Source organism: Vanacampus margaritifer, chromosome 6 (assembly GCF_051991255.1).
Source record: "Vanacampus margaritifer isolate UIUO_Vmar chromosome 6, RoL_Vmar_1.0, whole genome shotgun sequence".
Classification (NCBI taxonomy): Eukaryota; Metazoa; Chordata; class Actinopteri; order Syngnathiformes; family Syngnathidae; genus Vanacampus; species Vanacampus margaritifer.
The window spans coordinates 7,398,445-7,423,474 of record NC_135437.1 but is presented as its reverse complement, the minus strand read 5'-3'; the positions used below and the strand labels follow the sequence as shown (position 1 = coordinate 7,423,474).

At 39.6% G+C, this 25,030-nt stretch overlaps 1 protein-coding gene across 2 annotated transcripts; it reads right to left on the bottom strand.

The window, feature by feature from the left end:
• Positions 1–14,567: 14,567 nt before the first annotated feature.
• On the bottom strand, positions 14,568–24,172 carry LOC144053776 (carbohydrate sulfotransferase 1). Of its 2 annotated transcripts, XM_077568587.1 has the most exons (3): positions 24,050–24,172; positions 18,204–18,379; positions 14,568–16,093 (listed from the first exon to the last, which is right to left on the bottom strand). In XM_077568587.1, the coding sequence occupies exons 2-3, from the start codon at positions 18,340–18,342 to the stop codon at positions 14,925–14,927; spliced, it is 1,308 nt and encodes a 435-aa protein (XP_077424713.1). In that variant the 5' UTR covers positions 18,343–18,379; positions 24,050–24,172; the 3' UTR covers positions 14,568–14,924. The 2 variants fall into 2 exon arrangements, with proteins under 2 accessions (XP_077424713.1, XP_077424711.1); XM_077568585.1 differs by lacking the exon at positions 24,050–24,172 and having other exon boundaries at positions 14,568–15,923; positions 15,989–18,355.
• Between the last annotated feature and the right edge of the window lie 858 nt (positions 24,173–25,030).

Here is a 25,030-nt window from a genome sequence, read left to right as displayed (position 1 = left end):
GTGTACCAGATGAAAGATCAAAGTCTCATGTATATATTTTGTGTCAGTGCAAAGTTATAAGCAATCAAAAATAGAATGTGAGCTTGTGAAATGTTGTGAAACGAGGACAAAAGTATTGCTTCTCTCCCTTTTTTTTTTTTTACTTCAAAGTGTACATTGACGTCAGATACAGAAAATATTTATCTTTGAGTAAAAACTGTAAAACTGTAAAAAAACAACTTGTAAGATTTACTTAAAAAATTCTCACAAGTATTTGCACTCACTCCAATTAAATAAATTCTTCTGGTCAATATCAAGTATATCACACTCACCAGAATGAAGTAATATTTACAACAAGTAAAGAATACATGTAAGAAAATATTAAGTAACTGACTAAATGTAATGATAAACTTTCTTACGGTAAGATTTAGTTATTGTAATTAGGCCATAGCCATGACCTATTTAGCAAATCTTAATAACATGAAATGATTACCAATATGAAACAAATAGTATTTATATTAACTTTTTCTATTTGACTATATATATACGGAACTCTTACCCTAATACATCTTAGTACTTGATTGTTGAAATAAATACAAACAACCATACACACTCACAATCACACCTAGGGACAATTTAGCCACTTCAATTAACCTATTATGCGTGTTTTTCAGAATGTGGGAAGAAACCGATGAAGGCACGGGGAGAACATGCAAACTCCACTCATAAGGCCGAAGCCCGGACTCAGTCTCGCATCCTCTGCAATGGGAGGCGAACATGACAACCAGTCTCCACTGTGCCGCCTCTAATAAACCAATGACAGATAATGTTAAAGAAAGCCCTTTTGTTTAGGTCTAAAAGCAAAACAGTCACTCTGCAATAGACTCAAATTTCAAAATAAAATACAAACAACTTACCCCGAATTTTGAATTCATTTTTAACAAATTAACCAAACTGCAGGAAAAAAAGAGAATTCCAAGTTTCAGTCTTTGTTGAAAACAAATTGAAATGAAAAATAAAATGAAACACATTAACTGAGTAAATCTTAATTTTTCATTTATTTAAAAATGTATTTAAACATTTCCTGTACAAACATTACACGGAAAAAAACCCAGTGGCACATTGAAGTATACCTAATGTTTTTAATTAACTGTGAATAACTGAAAAAAAAGTAAACAAAGACATTTTTAGCAGTGTGGTTGTCATCCTCAAATGCCAGTTTTATGGTCCTTAAAGGGAAAATTCAAGATTCCATGTACAATTTTAAGATCCATTTGCAAACACTCAAACAAAACCTGACAAACGAATTTGCTCACTCGTCAGACTCATCATTCAAATGTTAATTCTGGCACACATACAGTATAAACCAATTCGCCATGGTTGTTGTTCTCATCCATCCGTTCTATGCATATGTCACATGTGACAACTAACCCCAAAAAGATGGTGACATTTTGCCTCAAACTAACATGTTTGCAATGCTAGCTCTAGTTTATAGTTAGCTTAAAGCAGAACAATGACTGAGGTATGACAAGATGCCTGAATCTTTCCTTTAACTCGTCCACATGTATCATTATTAAGATTTTTATCTAACAAAAAAACACAAGTTTTCAAATACATAACATTAACACTTTTTACTTTGTGTTGTGCATAACGTTTAATTGGCACTCATCTTACAATGTGCTATTCTCTTCTCAGGCAGGACATGACCCCTGGTTCCGGACCATATTAGAAAACTAGTGTTCCACTTTTTAGTTGCACTCTCTCATGGAGAAGATGATTGCAGTGGGACAACAATCTCAGGTGTCCCGAACGATATTAAGGTATCTGACATGGATGTCAAGATACGAAATTGCGGTTGTTTCAGCTGAAGTACTGGATGATCAAAAATGTGTTTCAATTTAAGTACTGTCTGTATCATAACAATAATGTTATTGTTCAGTCATAATTTAGTGCATTATTTGGCATTTTAAGTTGAGGTGTTTGCAGTTCTTAGACATTGTTTGGCATGTAGATGCTAGCTGTGATTTACGGCTCGTGTGTTTGTCACTTGTGCGGTGAAGGCTTTATTTGATTACTTTATTAAGTGTAATCTTTTGCATGTTCAAATAAATCAGAATTGAGATCTCATGAAAAAGTTTTCCTGCGCAATGATTTATTAAGAGCTCTTAAGACACAGGAAAAGTGATGATAAGCCCCCAGTTTGTAGAATATGGAAACACCCAGTGTCTTTATACTAGTAGAAAAGGTTATCTCCGCCTCTTACATTTGCAGAGAGATAGTGTTGAAAATAAGCAGGCACAAGATACTGACATGGTCATCTCCGCTCCCCACCAGCTTCGGAGAAATGATGTAGACAGGCTTTGACCTTGGACCTTCAGTTTTTACGACCAAATGACTAATGACAAGAGATTCTGACAACTTTTAAAACATAAACATTCTTATCTCAAGAGATGGTGAGGAATAAGAGGTTAAAATGTAGTTCACAAAATCGTTATCACATTGTTATTCATTTAACTACACATAGTTATATCACATCTATATACCTATAACTAAATTCAAAAACAGAAAAAATATAAATTGAAAATGTTAAATGTCAACAGCGGAAGCTTGCAACCATGGCGTTGTGATCTCAGCTGCTCTTCTAGCTTCATCTCAAGAGAGCGATCATCTCCATTGTAGGCTGCCTCGTCAAACGTGTTCTCAAGGCATTTATCATCACAAGTCAGACCCGCCTTTCATGGAACCCTGTCAGTTGCCTCTTTGTTGTTTGCGTTAAAACAAATCTCTGGAGTGAGTTTGCAGAGTGTAAAGACTCTCTGGGTGAGTTGGTTGATCGCATCCTCAGAGCGAAGCTTGATCTGTCTTTAGATCAATACTTCCTCAAAGTGCATCAGCAGGGATTAACTCCACTTCTGAGTGAGCTTCTCATGTCAATGCCTGCCTCATTTAACAGCTAATTAGTTGCTTTCTGTTGAGCATATGGTGCTCGTACAGCATCTGTTCCAGCTGAATTGACACTTTCTGCTGAGTGTGCACATACTTGTCAGCAGGGTTACTTTTAAAATGTAATCCGTTACAGTTAGTAACGTAATCCAAGTACCCCAATATTAAAGTAATGTAACTTGATTACTTTTGGATTACTCCAATATTGAGTATGCTCATGAACACAAAATAAAAATAAATATCACCACAATATATATTCTATACAATGTTGTAGTCTGTTGATTTTACTTGTTAATTTGTAATTTTATTTTAGCTTTATTTTACTCTGTATGCAGTTGACATTGTAAATGATAATCTGTTCGCAGTTTCGTTAAATAAAGTTTAAATAACTTAATAATAATTTATGTTACATTCTAAAAAATAGCAACCACCACTTTTAGCTAGCTTTTAGCATAGCTACAGGAATTACATGGTCTGCTGGGCCTTTTTCAGGATGGAGTAGATGTTGATCTTCCACTTGAGCGATTGTAACTCCCAGGAGAGTGAAGGTCTTGACGGTTGACACAGTACAGTTTGGACAATGTGAGGGTCAGCTATGGCAAAGGATGCTTCCTCAACTCCACGATCATCTCTATAGTCTTTGAGTGCGTTCAGTTCCAAATTGTGTTGACTGCACCAGAGCGCCGGGTGTCCACTTCCTGTCAATATACAGACTCATCCCCATCTTTTGATGCAACAGATAACCGTGCTGTGGTGTCATCAGCAAAATTTCAGGTTTAGATGTCAGAACGATAGGCCTGTAGTCAGTCAGTCAATTGCAATTTTCTTGGGAACTATGATAATGGTGGAGCGTTTGCAGCAAGATGGTGACCTCACACAGCTCCAAGGATCTGTTGAAGATCTGTGTGAAGACTGGATCCAGCTGGTCAGTGCAGCCAATGGGTTGGTATACTGAGTTTTCTTTGTTTGTTCTGATAAGTGATGCTAGATTGCTTGCAAAACTTTTTCACAGGTAAAATGTCACATTTACAATTTTTTTTTAATAGTGCTGTCAAAGTTAAAGCGTTGATTGATTAATTAATCACAAAAAATTATCGCATTAATCATGAATTAATGCAGATTAATTGCACTATTAATTTTGACCATAGACTAGCCTTTGGCTACGTTTAAGGTAGCACAGGTTGTGTTTGAGCAATAAACATAATTCCATGCATTTAAGTAAAGCATTTAATGAATGTTTGCGTATCACATTTAGAACATTTGTTCATGTCAAAATGCCGGGTCATTTTTTTCCCATTTTAAATTATGCAAGTAATTAACTGATTAGAAAAAGAGGAGGATGAGCGTGTGCAGTAGATTGAAAAATGTTAAAGACGTCCTCATAATATTAAATGTCAAAAAGAATTAACACATTACCGGTACTCTTCAAATTTGGTGGTGTTGTAAATGGCGGATTCTTACCATTTGCGTGTTCATGCCGTTGATTAATAAAACATACATGAGATCAGTGAATTCAGGCATTTTCTTCACATTTATTCACGACATAGGAGAAAGATAGGAACCACCCGCGCCATCTTGAATCTCTCAACTGTCCAGTTCCTCCCCCCGCTTGCTGGCAATATCCCTTGTCCTCCAAAATGTTACCTCCCAAAGTCACATGACTACGCCCCCATTGGTCACTATGATGTCTCAATACATTTGCTAGCAGGAATTTAAAGTGACAGAGAATTGTCATACAAAATTATACTGAGTAAATCAAAGCAATTTTGTCCAATTCTAAATAGTTATAACAAATCAAAACAGTTATAATTAAATTGAAAGAAATATTCTGTTTCAGTGGGAAAAAAAATGTTGATTAAAAAAAATCATTTTTTATTTGGCAATTAATCGTGATTAATCAGAATTCTAAAATGTGATTAATCTGAATACAATTTTTTATCGTTTGACAGCTCTAATTTTTAACCAAATTATCCTTGGGGGTGGCGTGGCTCAGTGGTTAGATTGGTTGTCTTGCAACCCAGGGTTTGATCCCATGTCGAAGTAGGTGAATGAGTAGTCAAATGTAAAGCGCTTTGAGTTTGATTTATAAATGAAGTACCATAGCACACAATTCAAACATGTCTCTGGCGCAATCTCTTCTTCCTATATGGGAAATATTGTATCGTGTTGCAGTACTGCATTGAAATAGTGTTATTTTGTCTCATAGCCAAGTACCTCTATCATGCAATCATCCCACTGTTGGTTCGTGTGTTGGTAATACACAATCACAATGCAGAGGACACCAGACCAAAGCCCCCACATAACAGATCCCTCTGATTGTATTTATGAAATTCAATTATCATGACACAGATAGATGGACCTGCTGTCAGTGGGGACTCTCTTCATTTGTTAGCATCAGTGGCCATGTCAGCCCCGAGGCACTGATGTGGCCGAGGCTGTGTGACTTGAAATATCAGACGTAATGGAGGGAAAGGGATGAAGAAAAAATGGAAAAGAGTAGAAGAGTGCACAGTGATTGAAGCTTAAGAGTCGGCTGGCATAGAGCAATCCTGAAAGAGAAGTTGGATAATTCCTCCATTTTGCCCCGAGGGGGAGAATAGCAGGTGATGCCACTAGGTAGCTGTAAACAGCGTCAAGATTGCCGCGGTTTCCACCAAGCCTTATTGCATGCTTTACGTGGGCACATTTCAATACCCGAGCAACCTAGCAGCGTGGGTGTAGCTGATGGCAGATCTCTACATGAGATTCGAATAGAATGACATCATAGCACAGCTTGCAATTCGCCAGTGAATTCAAATCTGAGAAGAAAACAACAAACATAAACATTACCTCGGAATCTGTAATGTCCCCAAAGTAGCACATAAATCTGATGGCTTGTGCAAACTTGACGTAACTTTGGCTACATTCTCCAGCTGCACTGCATTACTGAAACCTACAATAGAAGATCATATACCATTCTATTCCTATTGTAACGCAGAAATAACGAAGCTACACAGTTTTAGAAATACAGCTGTTCACTCAAATAGACACATGGCATATGTACAGTATTTCACTTTAAACACCCAAATGTGCATAAAAAAAATTCAACAATCTACCACCAACTTGCCATTAGACACGTATGCGGAACTGTTCAGAAACTTGCACGTCTGGTTTGTCAAAGGAAGAAGTAGAACATTTTCAAGTGAGTGCTTGGAAACCTTTAATTGTACAAACTTGTTAAGTCATTGTTTTCGCTACATCACACTAATTAAAGATCTGACACTTTTGGGAATTTACTTTGATTGCTTTCTTTATAGCAAACAGGAAAACAAACAATACAATAGGCAAGGTAAGTGTTTAAAAAGTGAAGGAGGAAGCAAAAACAATTATTTAGCCCTGCTGCCCTACCCAAGTAGTCTCTAAATAGTTATTAAAAAAAAATATCATAATACAATAATAGGTGAATCATATACTGGCTTGGGGAGAAACGGAATACATGTACTGCCGTTACGTAATCAGATTGCAAAAAAAAGTTACTGTATTTCATTACAGTTAAAGGAAAAAACATGTAATCTGATTACAGGTACATTTATTAAAAATGGGGATTACTTTAAGGGATTACTATTTCTACAATGAGAGAGAGTGCAAAAGAGGGAGAGAGAGAGAGAGAGAGAGAGAGAGACAGAGACAGAGACAGAGACACAGAGTGAGAGAGACAGACAGTGAGAGAGAGAGAGAAGGACAGATCGAGAGAGAGAGAGAGCATGTCGGGGAGGTGGGAACGAACGAACTGACTAGTCGTGTCCTCCACACGCGGGCAGTTTAAAAAATCTGATACCCCCCCACTAATATGTCTATATTTACACGTTCCGGTATGCTGTTATCTGCCTCAGATGCCAACTTCTTTTCCACCACCTTTTACTTAAAGCTTGTGTACACAAAACCACAGCACCACTGATGTTGCCTTTTCTGTTCTTACAGATCATTTCATATCCTTATGTCCCCCTTTGCTGTTAATTCAACTTTCTCAGATAGCAATTAGACTGAAAGGCTGAGCAAATTGAATGGGATTGTGTTTGACATTGTGGAAATTGGCATACAGGCTTCTGCTGTCAAAATGGATTATTGAGCTTTTGTTTACACACTTAAAAGTGTTGCTTAACTGTCCAGCAATGTGCTAATGGTGGATTGCTGGTGATATTAAAACAACACACGACTCAATCTTCCTTTTCCTTCATTCTATGCAGCAGTGTGTATAAACATTAAAAGTGCAATCAATGGCGTAGGATTCCCTGAAAATAGGTTTAAGCCGATTAAATATGAAAATGATGACATACCCTATCATTAGCCTGGCGTTACGCACTCTTTCACCTCTGCCTTTTGCGGTTTAGGCGGCATCTTTCGGGCACATGGATTGCTTTGTTCACCGTGTCCTGCCGTCGAGCACCGTTCACTAGTTAGTTTGCTATCTCTTGCTGCATGGCAGGAAGAAAATGGATAGCTCTGCTCAAGTTGGGCCTACAGCAGCAGGCTTTGACGGTCAAGCGTTTTGATAAATGGAGTAAGGTTTGGGGTCATCTTTGTGCACTTTGCTCTGCATTTGAAAAAGTTGCTTCCAATTCAAACACTCTGCAGGCTGCTGTCCAGCTCCAATTGTGTCAGATTATTTTTTATTTTTTTGCAGGTTGATGCAATAGACAGAGTCTAAATCGTCCATAGGTGGAAATATGTGTGTGAATTGCTGTCTGGGATTAGCTGTGACAAATAGAGTACCTTACTTGATGAGGAAGGCAATACAAAAAGTAGATCAGTACATACATGATTAATTAATACCTCTCTGACGGTGCTAAAACTAAGCATTATTAACTTTAGACAGATTATGCAATATCTACAGATTCTTCGAGTGGTCCTCGAGTGGTCATAATGTCCCAGTGTACAAACATAGGTATGGAGCAATAATAATGCATCACATTTTCTTTTACTTACTTTTTACATTTACTTTTATGGACATTCAAATAAGTTAAAACAAATAATAATAATAAAAACAAATGATAAATAGAAGTTTAACTTCAGCGTTGATGTGATAGCATTTTTTTTGGGGAAATGTGTTGATCTAATTCCCCTCGTGTCCCTATGACAACATTTTGCCTGCTTTGCACATCATAGCCTGCAACATGAGGGAGCTTAATTTTTCCGAATCGACCACTAAAAGGCATTCATCTATGCTTTCATCCTGCAGATTTGCTGTCCAGGCTAACTCCTGCCTCGGGGTGCAGAATGATCATTCCAAAAACCCTCCCTGGATTTCTTACCATGTCTATGGATCAGATGTGTTTTAAGTTGTTTCTCCTTGACTCTGGTCATTAGCTAAGCTTACTTAAACACTAATTACAACATGGTATGTTAGAGTAGTGCATTTTTTTTTAACTAGCCTGGTGCTGCACTGCACAGAGAGAGAGAGAGAGAGAGAGAGAGAGAGAGAGAGAGAGAGAGAGAGAGAGAGAGAGAGAGAGAGAAGAGAGAGAGAGAGAGAGAGAGAGAGAGAGAGAGAGAGAGAGAGAGAGAGAGAGCTTTTAGGATAGGAGGAAGCAATGTTGTAGTCCAGGGTATACGCGGGTATACGGAGCATACCCACTTCTAAATCCCCCCTGATGCACACCATTCAGCCAAGATTATATTGGCTAACCTTTGGCAGGAGAACTGATGAGCCAATCGCAGGCAGAGTAGGGCAGGTCATGTCGAGGAAAACAATCCTTCAAAATCAAATGTTCCCCCGAGCCACAAAGGCGACCCAGAAATTTAGCTCAGGTGAACTGATTTGCTCTCGTACACGGAATACTTGACTGTGAACTCGATTCCTACGCAAACTATGCTCCAGTTAAGTTTTATAGTAGCTAGGCTGGTACTTGATTTTTAAGTACCGGTAAGTTAAAACACAAGAATGGGGACACATAGTTAAAGATTCAGCACAAAACAATACTGATAGTCTAACCAGACTGTTTTTCACTATTTTTGTAAGTTGTTCACTAAGTATTGTAATTTGTTTTATAACATATACTTTATGTTGGCCTCATGATAAATACATTATACATTATTTCAGGCTGCTTGTTCAAAACTGTTCTTAACAGGTCACGCTAATTTTATTATTGTGAGCAAGAACAAATTACGGATTTCTAAAAGAGGATGTTTTTTTACTTAAACTGTTTTGAAAATTGAGAGTATACCCAATTGTCCACTACATCACTGGGTGGAAGGGACAACTGCTTAAGGTAATTTGGGTAAAGAAAATGAAGATCACCGCAGGAGCCAAACTAACAGACTTCTGTAAAAGGTAACTTCAGATCTAAGCATGCAGGATCGCACTCCCCCACGACTATTGCTGTGATAATGCAGCCTACGCCTCGTGCATCACTTTATTCCACCTCCTGGTGATCCATGGGGGGGAGGGTGGAAAACAAAAATCCCACAGACTTTTTCACGCCTACTGAAACTGGAGCTGGGAATAAAAGAAAATACATAGATGGGGAAAGGGTGTGGGTTGTGTGAGGTGTTGATTGGTAAGAAGCAGACCGATACGCACGTATAGAACATCTGAGTGTTTCTCACTTTGAATTGATTTTTCAAACTCCTGTGGAAGCAAGACCCCCTGCAGCTACAAACCCCCTGACCTGGTGAAGTGATTGAGCCTGAAACACTTTATTCTACATTTCTATTTTTTCACTTTTGAGGCTATATTAGCAATTGGATGTTGAAAACAATCTTACACAGTAAAATTGCCAGTGTTATTTTAACACTGAGAGTGTTAAATGTATCATTAGAAAAGTGTTTATATGTTTATATGCAACACCAACGAGTGCAAATCTGATACTTTTCAAAATGTTACTTTTTTCACACTTAACCAGTGTTACTCTAAACATGTATAGTGTAAAAAATGTACACTGGCTGACAGTGAGTACTGTTGAAAGTAATCTACACTAGTGTCAGTGTTAAACATTTAATTCTGTCAAACTACACTTAACTCTAGTGTACTAGTGTCAGTGTTAAAAATTTAACTCAATCTACACTTTACTGTGCTAAATGGTACTTCATTTATATTGCGTTTTTCTTCCTTAAAAGGCCCTCACACCGCTTTTTATTTTGACCACCGATGACACGGCCTCAGGAGCAACTGGCTCAGTATCTTGCTCAAGGATTCTTTGACATAGTCACACTGGACTGGGATCGAACCCACACTCTTAGGGTTGCAAGATGACCACTCTACCACTGAGCTAACAACTAGATGAATTGCTAATGAAATGTTGACAGCGTGCTGGAAATTGGGAACGTTGTTCCTTCACCGGAAATGAGGGTGTGGTCAATTATCGCTCAAGGTAGAGCTATTCAGGTTACACCCAACATCCACCCCAACACTCAATTCACACTGACTGCGGAACGGACGTGCTGCGTTTTCCGTACAGCCGCCGCCGCAAGGAATAGAAAGCATTCGAGTGTGTGTGTCAATTCACACCAGCTGCATAGCGCACCTCATGTATGTAGGTTTCCGCGAGCGTTCAATTTTCATGAAGCTGAAGAAATTACACGAGCCAGACAGGAAGTCGAGCGTCTGCATCAAGGTAAATCCGGTATATTTCAAAATACGAACTTATTTTTTTTGGTAAGGGAAGCTAGCTAACTACATAGCATGACATGAGTTGGACATTTAGACAAAAAAAAAAACAAGCTCAGAATGAATAAAACATGACAAAATAACGTTATTTAAACACAAAACGTATTTACCCAAGGTAGAAGAGCCATGTCAGAAGTCCCAGAAATAATGTCCAAAAGCATATCAATGTGACAACAGGCAAGTGTGGCTATTGTTTACCATTAGGACTATATATACACAGTTGTGAACTCAACACTCCAGCGTGAACCCTCGCGTTCTTGTGGTCTGTCGGGTGCGGATTTCCGCACACTGACAGCTCACGCAACACACAGTGTGAATTGCAGTCCGTGCGGATACCGTACGGAAAATGCACCTTGTTGGTTCCGCAGTCAGTGTGAATTGGGCGTCACTTTTTATCCCAACTGTGCTAAAATAACACTGCTTACTGCATATTTGATCGAACGCTGGGAATTTAACACTGACCGATTTGATATGTAGCATCAATGGGAAGCTCACAAAAATATATTTGAAGCATTTTTCTGACCTGTTAAAGATCCCGTTAGTTAAGTGAATTATAGAAAATGACACAATCTGTTGAAAAATGAGCACAGAAGAGAGTCGACAGCAGATAAACACACAGAGTTTCATGCAGAGTGTTGTCTGTGTACATCTAAACAAACTGCACACATGGGGGAAATAAGAGTATGTGAGTGAGGCCGGGACTGCGGCTGATGTCTGCTTGGGGCCCCAGCGGCTCAAAGTGTTTTCTAAATGCTCCTTAATCTCTCTATAAATGACATCTTTGCTTTCCAGTGAGCAGTGTGAAAAATGCAATATGTCTGTGCCAGCGCCTGTGGGATTGTGGTGCCTGTGTGAATAGGGAACAGGCGGCCGTGATTCGGAGTTAGATGAGCTTCAAGTACTTTCTCACCATCTTTAATATCATGATTGGAACATTTTGATGCCATGTGTTACACCGTAGCCTACACTTTGTGCTTCAAGGTGCCAATAAAATGTGGCATAAATACTGTGAGCTGTCTTGGGGTGCTGATTCAAATAGGAACAGTGATTTTTCTCCAGTCGTCAACAGCACTTTTCACAAGTCATTTTAAGTGGTTTGTCAATATGCTGTTTGCTGTGCTCTCCCCTGCCTCTGACATTTCCTAAATCAAAGGCATTCTAAAAGAGGGCAGAATGTGATGCGGGCTACTCATTATACTGCTTAGCTGCCAAAACACATCTCCATTAAAGCACAGGAACAAAGAGGCAGCGCATGTTCAGGTTCATGGCTCCTCATTTACCAATTTCATGGCCGCCAGCCCATATGCGATCTTTAAAGAACCTTAGAGACAATGTGATATTAACTCATTCACTGCCATTGACGGCTATAGACGTAAAAAATTCATTTAAACTATTTCTATTAGTTAAACATTTTTTTTCCACTTTTGTTAACAAGAGTATGAGAACCTAGATTTTTTTATTGTACATTTAGAACAGATATCAAATTTGCGATTAATTGTGAGTTAACTAGTGAAGTCATGCAATTAATTACGATTAAAAAATTTAATCGCCTGACGCCCCTTTTTTTTTATCATGTCAGGTGATTTTTTATTTTTTATTGGAATTAATTGCATGACTTCAATAGTTAACTCACGATTAATCACAAATTTTATATCTGTTCTAAATTTACAATACTTTTTTCAAGGTTTTCATACTCTTGTTAACAAAAGTGGGGAAAAAATGTTGAACTAATAGAAATAGTTCAAATGATTTTTTGACGTCTTTAGCCGTCAATGGCAGTGAATGAGTTAAGGCCTGCAAGGACCACATACCTGCAGCTATCGTCCCCTCATTTCATTATAAGCAGCCACTGGTTAAACCTGGTGATTACGGGAGGAAACGCGGAGGGGAAATTATGCGACAGAGCTGATTCCATCAACAGTGACACAACAGCAGTGCTGGAAGGTCAAGATGGTACTTAACAAAACATCAGTGGCAGCTGGTTCACACTTTGTGAGCTCTGCCAGGTCTGTTACCTGAAGATGGAGGATCATGTCATTTTGGTCAGGAGAGATGAGCATGTTTTGAAAAGAGCTATACAATAATGCAATAATACTTACACCCCTAAACACATCCTTTAAATATGTTTCTTGGACCAATCTTGGCATATGTTCCATTCGGCTAAGTTGTGTGCTGTGCTTCAACAACATTGTAGCAAAAAGAACGAGGAAATATGAAGGCAAAATGTGATAACATAAAAATAATTCATAAAAGCGTTGAAGGCGAAGTCAACCCCAAAAGATTCTTTACAATTTCTTTGTTTGTGCTCCCGCTAGTCTAAATGTGAATTTCTTGTGGAGTATGAATAATTCAGCAAAATCCACCCATTTCCCTCCATCTCAGGGAGCGGCCAGTTTGCCACTTGCTGTCACTGAAAATTACATCAGTTGCTAACAGCTCAGGTAATGCCCGATCATGCCTCACCTGTTTTCTGAGGTTTTTTTATGTTACGTTCGCAAGCTAAGCCACAATTGGTCGTTACCTGAGCAACTACATCGTCATTTTAAGTTGAAAGTGGCAAAATGGCCGCCCCTTGAGGTGGAGGAAAACGGGTGGATTTTGCTTCTTAATTCATATTCCACAAACACAATATTAATCAGAATACCAAGTTTACACTAGCTGGCTTGAACATATTATTGTAAAGACAATTTTGGGTTGACTTCCTATTTAAGCAGTGAAGCAGTGGACATGCATTAAAAGTTTTCCTTCTTTCTAAATTCATTTATTATCCAGTATATTTAATTGCATTAAGTACAAATACACTGTGAAAAAAAATCATGAATTTATGGTTGCCAATTTGTCTGATCTGATGGCCCCGTCAGCCCAACTTTGCCATTCAAAAAGCCAATTGACTAGCCACATATTGTATTGTGGTTGTGTGGGCTTTTTCTGCCAACACTCTCTAAAGATGAATTGAAACAGTATGTTAGCAAATGCGCATTCACTACTTAGATTTGTTTTCCACGGTGGCTTACAAGTAAATTCGAGCTGCAGCAAACAAACATAGTGCTTTCTCCTGTTTTATGCCAGTGAGCCAATGAATAAAAATTTATACAATGTATTGTATTTGGGTCATACCCAGACTCCAGCCAGGAAATAATGGATATTGTGTTTTTTCCCCCCAGCATGCACCTCATAATTTTACCAGCATTGATACAATTTTGTCAGACAGTCAAGGGGATGGAAAGAGACTGCTATTATTGAGCGCAAAGAAATGGGTAATTAGCTTACAGCTGACTCAGTCCCCTTGCAGCTTGCATGACAGGGAGAGAATAGCAAAAAAAATGATGACGTACATTTTCTTGACTGGCCTAAAAGTTTAATTTATGAACAGTTTGTGTAACGCCTGCAGATTATTTATTTTATTATTATTTTTTTTACTATGCATTTGAAATCCTGTTTTCCCTCCCCAGGATCTTTAGATGCATGCAGAGATATTTGTAGTGTCAGCAATTCTAAGGGCAGCTGCAGGAAAGATAGAAAGTAGATGAACTAAATATGTTATGGAGGGGCCAATTTTTTACCTCAGATTTACTGTAATAATCCCTACGGAGATACCTGACTATTTTGCTAAAATTGCATGCATTTGCTGAAACCAGCATTGGCTTGAGTATTAAAGAGCGTCACTCTCAGCAGTCGACCATTACAGTTGCCACAGAAATCTGATTCTGTTTGAATGGAAGCAAAATCATTATGATTCATGCAAAATCAGTTCTTACCTCAACCCCCACAAAAATGAGATATGATGCAAAGGTTGACTTCTAATATTGGCAGCAACCAGGGCTGGACTGGCCATCTGACATTCAGGGCAGATGCCCGGTGGGCCGGTGTCCTTTGGGGCAAAGTACCTGAATGAAATTCCAATTTAGTGGGCAATTATTAGATCAAAGTTTACACACGTGTACTTTTGCAGCAGTTGTGTGACATTGTTATATAATTGACATAATAATAAATACTTATACATGGTACAACACACAGAAATATTCAATGTTATTTAATTCAGCCATATGCAAATATCACACCTTTTGATGCCTGGCACGTCACTATTCAAACAAAAGAGATTTACATAATCATGTAGTTTGTTTGACTGTAATTACTTTTAGCAACATGACAGAGCATTGACTCACAGGTAAAATAAAAATCTATAAATATATAAATACATAAATACATAACAGAGATACTGTTACAATTATTATTATTATTATTATTATTATTATAAGGAATGGTTGGAAGGTTTTTCCCAAAGTCCAAATTATAACTTTCTCCCAAACAAAACATACAAGTAACATAAATGAATACTCAAAAATGTACAGCTAAATTATGTGCTTGCCTGACCATTTTTGTTTGTGACCCGAGTTTGAGAAAGGTTGGATTGAAATGGGATGGATTCAACAAGACTATAGGACAAGTTTCTTAGTTGGACTGGAGAATGAACACGTCTGTATCCCAGCAGGGCTAAAGTGTCGTTACACAAATTCTGCACAGTACTGACAATATCGTAGCCTAGACGAAGCCTCCAACTCTCAGCAGTCATTCTGGAGTTTCTGGTTGTAGAATACTTGTAATTCCATTCAAATGGAGCAGACAAATTGCTTTTGGTGTTCCTTGTAATCCATGTCTGTACCCTGTCCTCCATCTCTAGGCCAATAAACTGGTAAAGCTCATTGGCCATGTGTTTTGGATTAAATGCCAGGTCTTCATATCTGACTAACAGATAGCGACCCTGCAGCCAAGCAGGTCTCAGCAGTCCCGCTTCTGCCGACGCCAACATGTCCTTGCAGGTGCTGGTGATCTGCGATAGGTCCACGTAACGCGGTTGCCGCCCTGTCGCATTCCATATTTTCCAAGCACGAAACTGATCTGAAAACGCTGTAATGCGCGAGGCGAGAATGGCCCTGGGGTCCCTCACCAGGTGGATGATCTTTAGGTCCAGACGTGGATCTTCGACCAAAGTTCGCAGGTCCATCACCTCGGGGATCCGAACAGTCTTGATGGCTATGTGGCCCCTTGACAGACACGACCTTGACGCAACGGTAAGGTTCAAGATGCCACATTTCTTGGTACACCAACTTTCTTCAGGTGGATCAAGTGCTGCTCCATTCCGAAATTCCAAACACACGGGAGGAGAACAAAGGGCATGACTAGAACTTCTACGAAAGAAGGAATTAGTGACATGGTCCTGGGGCTCAGGCCGGATGTAATTCTCAATAAAGTGAAGGTCACATTTGTACAAGTTGAGCAGGAGGTCTCTGTACGCTCCCAGCAGGGCCCGGCGGTCCAACGTACGGCGAATCCTGCCGCTGGAATTTGTGAAGGCCTGCTGGACGTGGTAGAGAGGTTCAAACATATAAAAGACCTCAGGGTGCTGGTTGAGTAGCTGACCGGTGAAGGATGAACCGCTGCGTGTGGTGGCAAACAGCAGGATGTGCTTCTGAGGGGACTCCATGGACATCCAACTGTCATCACACAAGGTTCTCCAATTGGATTCTTTGAGGAAGAAAAAAAATCAGTCCAAATGCAAGTTAAAGGAGAAGTCAACCGTAAACATTTCTTGTCAATGATATGTTAGATGTGACCTCACTAGTCTAAACATGACATTTTGATTAAAATCACATTTGTGGAATATGAGTTATACAGCAAAATTGTATCCATCTCAGGGGGCGGCCATTTTGCCACTTGCTGTCGACTGAAGATGACATCACAGTCGACTTTGGGCGAGACACACAGTGGACGACCAATTTCCAGGCACATAAAAACAATCAACCCTCTACACCTTGGAATTTAGAGTCTGCAACAAACCTACAGTGTTTTGGGAATACAGAAGGCAGTATTTGTACTACCAGTGGTCTCAAATATAAATGACAAATGGTATTATATTATTATATGGTAAATGGATAAATGATAAATCCAAACTGCTAAAAGAAAGACTCTCCCATTAATTGAGGACACTATCAACGTGTTCCAATCAAAAAACAAGAGCTTCTTAGACAAGAGCGTTTTTGTCGGTTCTGTGTTCTTGGACCTGAAAAAAGCAAATGACACTGTTGACCATAAAATTATTTTAGCAAAATTAAAATTTTCATAACAAGCAAAATTTAAACTGGATGAAATCATATCTCAATAACCAAAAACAGTGCGTTGTGGTCAATGGTGTCATGACATCCTACCTTGAGTGTCCTGAAAGGGTCTCGGAAGGCTCCATACTTGGACCACTTCTTTTTTCGCTCTATGTACTGTATATGATCTACCAGACCAATGCAAGATTACTCATATAAAAATGTACGCTGACGATGCTCAAAATATTTACATTGGTTCTCATTCTCATACCATCACTGTCTTATACAGGAAAATATGAATATAAAATCTGCTCCTTCCCGACCAAGAACCATGACATCAGATTTAGATGTGTGAATTCTCTTCCTGGAATTGCCATAATCAGCCGCTAGTGATGTGGAGCCTTGGCAGAGCCTAACATTGTCAAATGTCAACCAAGCTTCTGCTCAAATTGTACAGGTACCAAATGACCTGCCGTTGTGGGCCTCAGTCCAAGTCATCCTGGCTTACTCGCACTGGATAGCATAAGGAACACGGTCGAATGCCTTTTTCCAATTCACACATGTTGGTTAGGCGAACTTCCAGGCATGCCCCAGTATCTTGGCAAGCATAGTGCGTTGGCGGATTGGAGGTCAGGAAACTGGGCTCACCTCACCAATCTCCAGGAATACATCAGAGAGTATTATGCTTTCCTGTACAGTATATAATCTTTACTGTTTCTTGAAAAGGAGGATCACAACCTCAGTTGGCCAATCTGGACAATTCCTGACATCCACACGATTTTCAATAGTCACAACAGGCTCACAAAATATAATAAAACATTTTATTTTATAAGTGAAGCACGAAAGACCTTACTTGGACACTGATAGTATTTTCAATCTTGAATAAAGTGGTATTGGCTATTTTATGTGTCAATTCTTTAAGAAATAATCACACAATATTGTCAGTGAGCTTTGAGTATATAAAAAACGCAACCTCTTCCTGATGCGTGAATTCTCCAGGGACTATTTGAATCATTTTAATACAATTGTTTTAAATTGAGAGTTAATCTCGACCATCGATGTTCGCTAGGAAACGGTAAACAACAGAAAGCAGGCAATAAAGTATCATACGTATATTTGATAGAAGCTGTTGTTCTTGTGGTTACTATGGGGATTTATGAAATGCCGAATCGCTATATATAGCACAAACAGCTAACATGTAATTACTGCTGATGAGGAGTTGATTGCAAATGGGGGTGCCAGTAACAGGCACAGTATAAGAAGGGATTAATGGAGGAAAAATTGGAGGATGATTGTAAAACGAATCACGAATCTTATTTCTTCTTTCACACCTCTCCATGGGAATTCATCAGGTTAATGATGTGCTCTTCTCTTTCTTTGGCTTCAACCGCTGCATGGTTCCCTTGTCATTAGACCTGTCTTGACTAAACTCACTTTCTTTTGTAACAAAAATGGTATTCGTTCATGTTTATCTCTGTCACTACCACTGACGCGTTCTTCTCTGTATTGTTCATGCTGGATGTTTGGACTGGTTGTGGTACCTTTGTGATGTCTGTTCTGACACTGGTAAACACCCTGACACGGTCCAGCCAGCGAGTCCCTCAGGGTGCGAATGGCCGTGTACTGGACCCCCAGTGAAGCACACACCAGCAGCAGCACCGTCTTCCAGGAGCACTCCATTTTGTTCCTCCACCCCGATGCCTCTACATCCTTCACACTGATGATGCACACAAATAAACAACACACACACATAAAAATGAGATTTCATCTTGATTGATTTGGTCCAACTTTATCCAAGCACAACTTTAGCTAATTTCATGTTCCTGTGGTTATGCTTTATGGCCCTCATAATATACAGGCTTTTTCTGATTTTTAATGTCAGTTTTGGGTGTTAATAAAAACTCATAGCCCGGCGCCCGTGTGCTCAGCGGACGCATCTTCATTTCCGCGCCGGAGCAAGTCTAGTTTAGCGTGTTTGGGACCGTGTTGAGCCTTGCTGGGCTTCAGCAAGCGGTACACCTGACAATTTGGTGTCTGAAAGTAGAGTGAACTTGGTGCAAAAAAAGGTGTTTGTAAATTTGGAAGACCGCGCTACCTCGAAAAGGGGTTCTGGCGTATTCGATTGCAACCCTCCAGCGCATCTGGCAATTTGGTGGCCAAAAGAAGACTGCATTTTAGACTACTTAAAACCAGGTCTAACTTGTGGCGCAGGTGGTGTAATGTGATTTTGTTGGTTTTTATTTTATTTTTTTATGCAGGCAGACAGATTGACGTGTGTGATGGATGTCCTCGTATTTCATTCATACATGCACACAGACGCACAATTGGGGGTGCGAGGGGGTCTCCAACTGCACAAGTCACATCCACAAGGGGAAATCTTGCAGCTTACCTGTATAAACACACCTTGTGCACTCCAATCTCATGCACAGACCCCAACAAGTCAATTTATGCTTCCACAATGTCAAACAACTCGACCACCCTGATTTGAAAGAGAATGAGAGGAACCGCTTCAACTTACCAAGTTTCGGTTCCATCTCACTTTGCAAACACCAGGGAATGCGCCTTTCTACCTGCGCCTGCCTACCAAAATACCACAAGAAAGAAAACCCCACCTATGCAGTATGCACACAGTTAGACTACAAGAGTTATATATTAGCATACACTATTTTCATGGTATTTAATTCCATATTGTGCAAAAGGTGTAGCCGTGCTATGACTACTGTAACTAGCTGGGGCCCCTCCTAGTCCCCAAACAAAGGCACATTTAAAAAGCCCTATTAAAATAATCCAATTTGAATAACTATTTAAAAAGTCATTACAGTCCTTGTGAGAAATTTCAAGTTCAAGATTTAGTTAAGCATATTACAGTGGCAGTGCTTTTTGTATGATCTTCTCAGTATCATAAATGAATCTTTATTATAAACGTTTCAGCTGCTCAATTTATTGCTTGCAAAAGTCACTGCTCGTACCTCACAAACATTTTTTTTCTTTAACATAGCTGACATTTCTTAACTTGTTTTCTTGCTTGTGCAACTGAAGTCCCTTTGAAAAGTGTTTTCTTAAAGATTTATTTTTTCTAAAGGAAGACACAGTCCCAAACAACAAGATCAGTATATCAGACACACAGTAGCATTTTTTCCAGTCAATTTTCCTCTCTTATAGGTCATTTAGTCTGTAATAGCAGCTCAGATAAAGACCCACGTGCTCTGTAGCTTGTCTCTGTGAAAGAAAATGCTGAACTTTCTCTTGCACACTTTTAACCTCTTTGACGTAAGGAAGCAAAAATCTTTTTCAAAAGATGTCTATAAAATCCACCGCCATCCATTTATCCCACGCCTCGTGCATGATAAAAGCCATGGTGGATATTCACCTAAGAGCCCCGACTCTCCATCACTCAAAGTGGCTGTGCACAGGCGACCACAATCAAAACCACAAATAAACGATGCATCATTTCGCTGATATTATAGCTCCCTTTTTGCCTCCCTGTTTTTCAAGTCTGCTCCTTGTTCATTAATGCTGTATATTTGTCCCTGTTGCAGAATAATATCTGCGTGCATTGGTCGCATTGAGCTGAGATCAGCTTTTGATGTTCCGTTCATCACAAACAGCACCAAACATAAGACATTAACTCTGCGGGTTGGAGAAAGAAATTGATCTGACATCATAAGCAATTCTGTTTGAATATAGTTACAAACCAACAGCAATTACGAAATCAAGCCTTCAGGGAGAAACTCTTTCTTCATAGATATGGAATGACAAACGTGACCTCTCTTATTTTGCATCTGCTTGGAGGAAGAAATCTACAAACATGACTGAGAATATTCCGTGGCAGGTGATGCGCTTTGGAAAAGAGCTTCAGTAAGTATTTAAGTGAACTAATCCATCTTTTAATAACATCATCACATTGTAATATAATGTACAAAAATGCTATTTGTGTGGCCTAAAGGAAGAGACATTTTGCGCATTTGTGGATGAATGCCATCCATTCATCTATTATCTGAACTTTTAATCCTCGCGAAGGTCACGGCCTCTCTTCGGGCAATAGGCGGGGTACACTCTGAACTGGCTGCCAGCCAATCACAGAGGATGAATACCATTATTATTCAATCTTTATCTTTCAATATACATCAACTCTAAACCTCTATACGACGATATAGCAGTTCACAATAAATATTTATCAATATAAAAACTTGAACTAAAATACATCATACTCACCAGAGATGCTGATGCAGACACTTTCTGTGTAAGCTAACTGTGCCACTCATACATACTGCTCTGAAAGTAGCCACAAAAAAACCCCCACAAGCCAGCTAGCAAGAGTGTTATTTATCATAAAATCCAGTTTTTCTTGAAAAATGAATTTTTTTTGTCCGCCCCGTTAATCAATCTTTGTTACACATATTAAGCTCAACCCTTCAGAGGGATAAACATATGTGAACCAATGAGAGGATAGAAAAATGTCTATATGATGCAAAGTGGTGAATCTAAAATCTGATTGGGTACAATTTTTTTTTTTCAACTTTACTGTTGATGTATTGTAGTTGACAGGTTAGAAAACAAGTGGGAAATAATTACTTTTGCCTCTTACTGCGCTGCATAATTGATAGGAACAAAATAATAAGACTTGGGAATAGAAAGTGAGCAAGTTACACATTACTTACCCATTGCAACATGGAAATTCGAATTCTCTACTGACAAAACAATGAATAGCAACGCATGCACCTACATTCCCACACAAGTATTTTGTACAAATTAATACATTCCCTAAATTAGATGACATCTTACTACATCATTTAGTAAATAAACAGCCACGCTCAAGCTTAACCCTGATGAGAACAAGCACCATGGAAAATGGATGAATAGATGGATAAACACAGTACTAGCTACTGAATATTTTGACTAATTGGTTTGCCGCCATGATAATCTTTGACTCCTAAGAAAACAAAAATGTTTGTGGCTGTGCTTTCGCTGGCCGGAATGTGACGTGTGAATGTGAGCTGGCTGGCTGACCTGTGTGATGCCACCGCTACAGGTTTTGTTTTTCTTTCCAGTCATGATCAAACTGCCAGTTCCTCACACCCTGCTGCCCTCCGGAGAAGGAAGACAGATGCTTCAGTGATTTAGAGCATATTGATATGCAAGTCTTCTGTCCTCCCCTTGTTTATAAGTGCCACGCCACAGACCATGCTAGTGTGTCAACAGCTGGAAGGGGACTACGGTCTCGTCTTTTTATATCGCTACAAAATGCACGCATGCATCCCACAATAGAGGCTCATAAAAGCCTTTGCAAGACAAACCAGCCAGGTGCCAGTAGTGAAGGAACACAGGTGCTGCCGCTGAGATAACATTGCAGTAAAGGTGTTGAACATAATGGCATTCGTGCAAGGTACACACTATGTGGAACAAATGAGGTCAGAGGTAGATGATGAGGGAGGGATTTAGGATGCAAGTGATGAAGAAAGATGAGGCGCTTATGATTTTTCCAGTACACCGTTGCTCAGTAAAGTCTTTCATAGCCAGGGAAAAGCAGCAGCTCTTTATTATAATATATGATGATGGCCAAATATCACACACATATTCTCCCTGAATGGATTGCATTTCATAAGGCTCAACATCATAGTAGGCTATACGATCTTGAACATTAAACATGTTTTCTCTTACAGATGGCATTTCAATCAATCAAAACATCGTTAAAGGGAGTAGTGAACTAATAGAATGCAACAATTCTGAAACACACACCCACACACACGATGGCGCCTCAGAGAGACCACACTTTGCAAGCCTACCAGCAATTACTACCAATTATTATTTGTAGCGAAAAAGCAGCAGCTAGTGAGAGAGGCAATCAAGAGTTGCTAGCAAGAACTAGCGGGAGAGGCTAATGGGAGAAGCTAGCGAGAGCAAAGCAGAGGGAGACAAACGGTAGGATGTCTAATCACAAGAGTGAGCGACGACCACCTGTGGGCCCCAGCTGTGGAACGTAAGCAGTAGTTGACGATGGTCCGACACTAGCTGCAAGCACCACCAGAGGCAAACTAAGTTTGTGAAGTTCTTCTCCTTTGGGTATCCGCGAGTGAGTCTGGATTTCCAGGCTCACTCGCGGCTTTGCCGCAGAGTGAGTCTGGTTAACCGTCCTATCAGTCGCGTTTCTGAGGCGGGAAAAACCAGAGCTAACAGACAGTGGAATGAACCAATGAGCGAAGAGCAGAGTGTCGTCAGAAAAGCGACTCGTTGAAGTCTTTTTTTTTTGCAGAGACGGAGTAAAAATCCAACATCCAGCCGAAGAGAGACAGTAGTGAATGACTTATGTCGTTGTTGCGGAAAAACTTGAAGAGTGACGTTGCTCACAAAGATGACATCACGCAAATAGACAAATTTGATTGGCCGGCCTGTTTTCGGCCAGTGCCGAATTGCTGTCAATGGACGTCCGTCCAGCCAGAGGGTGTGGCTTTCCAGGCTCGGTATCCGTAGCAGAAAGATGTCGGCAAAACATATCAGCCTCCTAAAGTGCAGCACGACCTATGGAAACTAGACCTACAATTATTATTTTTAAATGTACGTTGATGTGATAGAACATATTTCTTTACATATTAGCCTATTGAAATTAATAGTGTTTTTTAAATAAATTAGTTATTAGTTCACCACTCGATGGCACGAGATCCTACACACTGTGTCTTTAAGGATACAACGCACTGCCAATAATAATATATATTTTTTTAAAGCAAATTAATAAGTCATAAAAGTTCTACAAAAAAAATATTTATATTTATATAATAAACGGCAATCTTGAGGGTGTTGGTTATCCCAAATTGCTTCAAAAGTGCACTACTGCGGGATGAGAGAGCTCCACATGAGACAAAGGATGCAGCTTGTCCAGCATTACGCCAGTAAACACGTGCACACACGCACAAGAAGAAAATACAAACAGCTCAGGAAAATTTAATCGGATTATAGACATCGCAAAGATGCATTTTACTCTGTACAGAGAGAGAGAGAGAGAGAGAGAGAGAGAGAGAGAGAGAGAGAGAGAGAGAGAGAGAGAGAGAGAGAGAGAAGAAAATAGAATCAAAAATTTGTATTAAAAATGTAAATTTGCATTTTAAAATAGGTATAGGCTAGGTGTAGGTGTAGGCTATAAACATTCCTATAAACCTCTCGTAAATGATGTGACGTGAATAGCCTGGACGAAACGATGAACTTCTTGTGAACCACGGACTGCAATTATAGAGAGGGGGAAAAAAAGAAACAACAAAATGACAACACGCTGTATTGTGTTAGTGAGTGATATACTTAACAGTGCAAAAAGTCCGATCACAGCTCCACTTAGTGACGTTCATACTACAGTTCAACGCGCGAAAAAGACGTCAGAAGATAATTGTTTCCTTACCGCGAGCTTGTTTTAGTGAGCTGCTGCTCCGGTCTTCTGTGGTGCTTTTGTTGTTGTTGTTTTAGGTGTGATGCTGAGGAGCCGGTGCAGGAGTTAAGGGATGGAGATGCGCCATGGATAGCGAGCAGCGGGAGGCTGAGTGAAGACGATGAGGAGGAGGAGGAAAGGGATGAAGTGTGTGTGTGGTGGGCGGGGAGGGCGTGGGGTGCAAGGGAGCACAACTGGAGTCTCCAGATTGGGTGCAAGATTTGTATTGTCGAGCCTCATCCTTTCATGCTGTGCATGGTAGCTACATGTTGTGTTGATACTGTCTGAATAAATAATGTCTGATTTAGTCCAATAAACCAAATGATATAGTTTTGTACACAATGGTCCTCTTGAAATGTGTTTTTCTTTTCTTCACATATAAGCATCAACAATTGCTTCTCACTAGGAACTTCAGCTTCATCAAATTTTGTCAATGTAATGGTTTTAGCGGAGATTCTCTCTCTCTCTCTCTCTCACTCTCTCTCTCTCTGTCTATCTGTATCTCTCTCTCTATCTCTCTCTCTCTCTCTCTCGCGCACACACTGACACTATGACCTTTGTATTCCCTCAATCAAGCAAAGATGACTGCTATCATCATGGGTGCCGCCCACTTGCATGTACAGAGCACTACGTGCAGTTTCGTGACCCCTGGGGGGTCATTGTGGGTTTAGGTTCAACCACTGACAGTCCTTGAAGGGGATGTTGGGGGGATTCTGCCTGTCTTTAGAGCTTGATCTCCTGCTGTGACTCAGTCACAGTGGCTTAAGTGTCTTCACTGAACAAAAATTGGTTTGAATTAAAGATGTCTTTGGATTGTACGATCCATGTTCTGGATAAATTAGCTTTGGGGATTATTACTTTTTCACCATACATTTGTGGCCATGGGTATTCATTTAGTCTTCTACAAAAAGTATCAGGCATTTATTTGAGTCTTGGGTATACACTGTCTCTCAC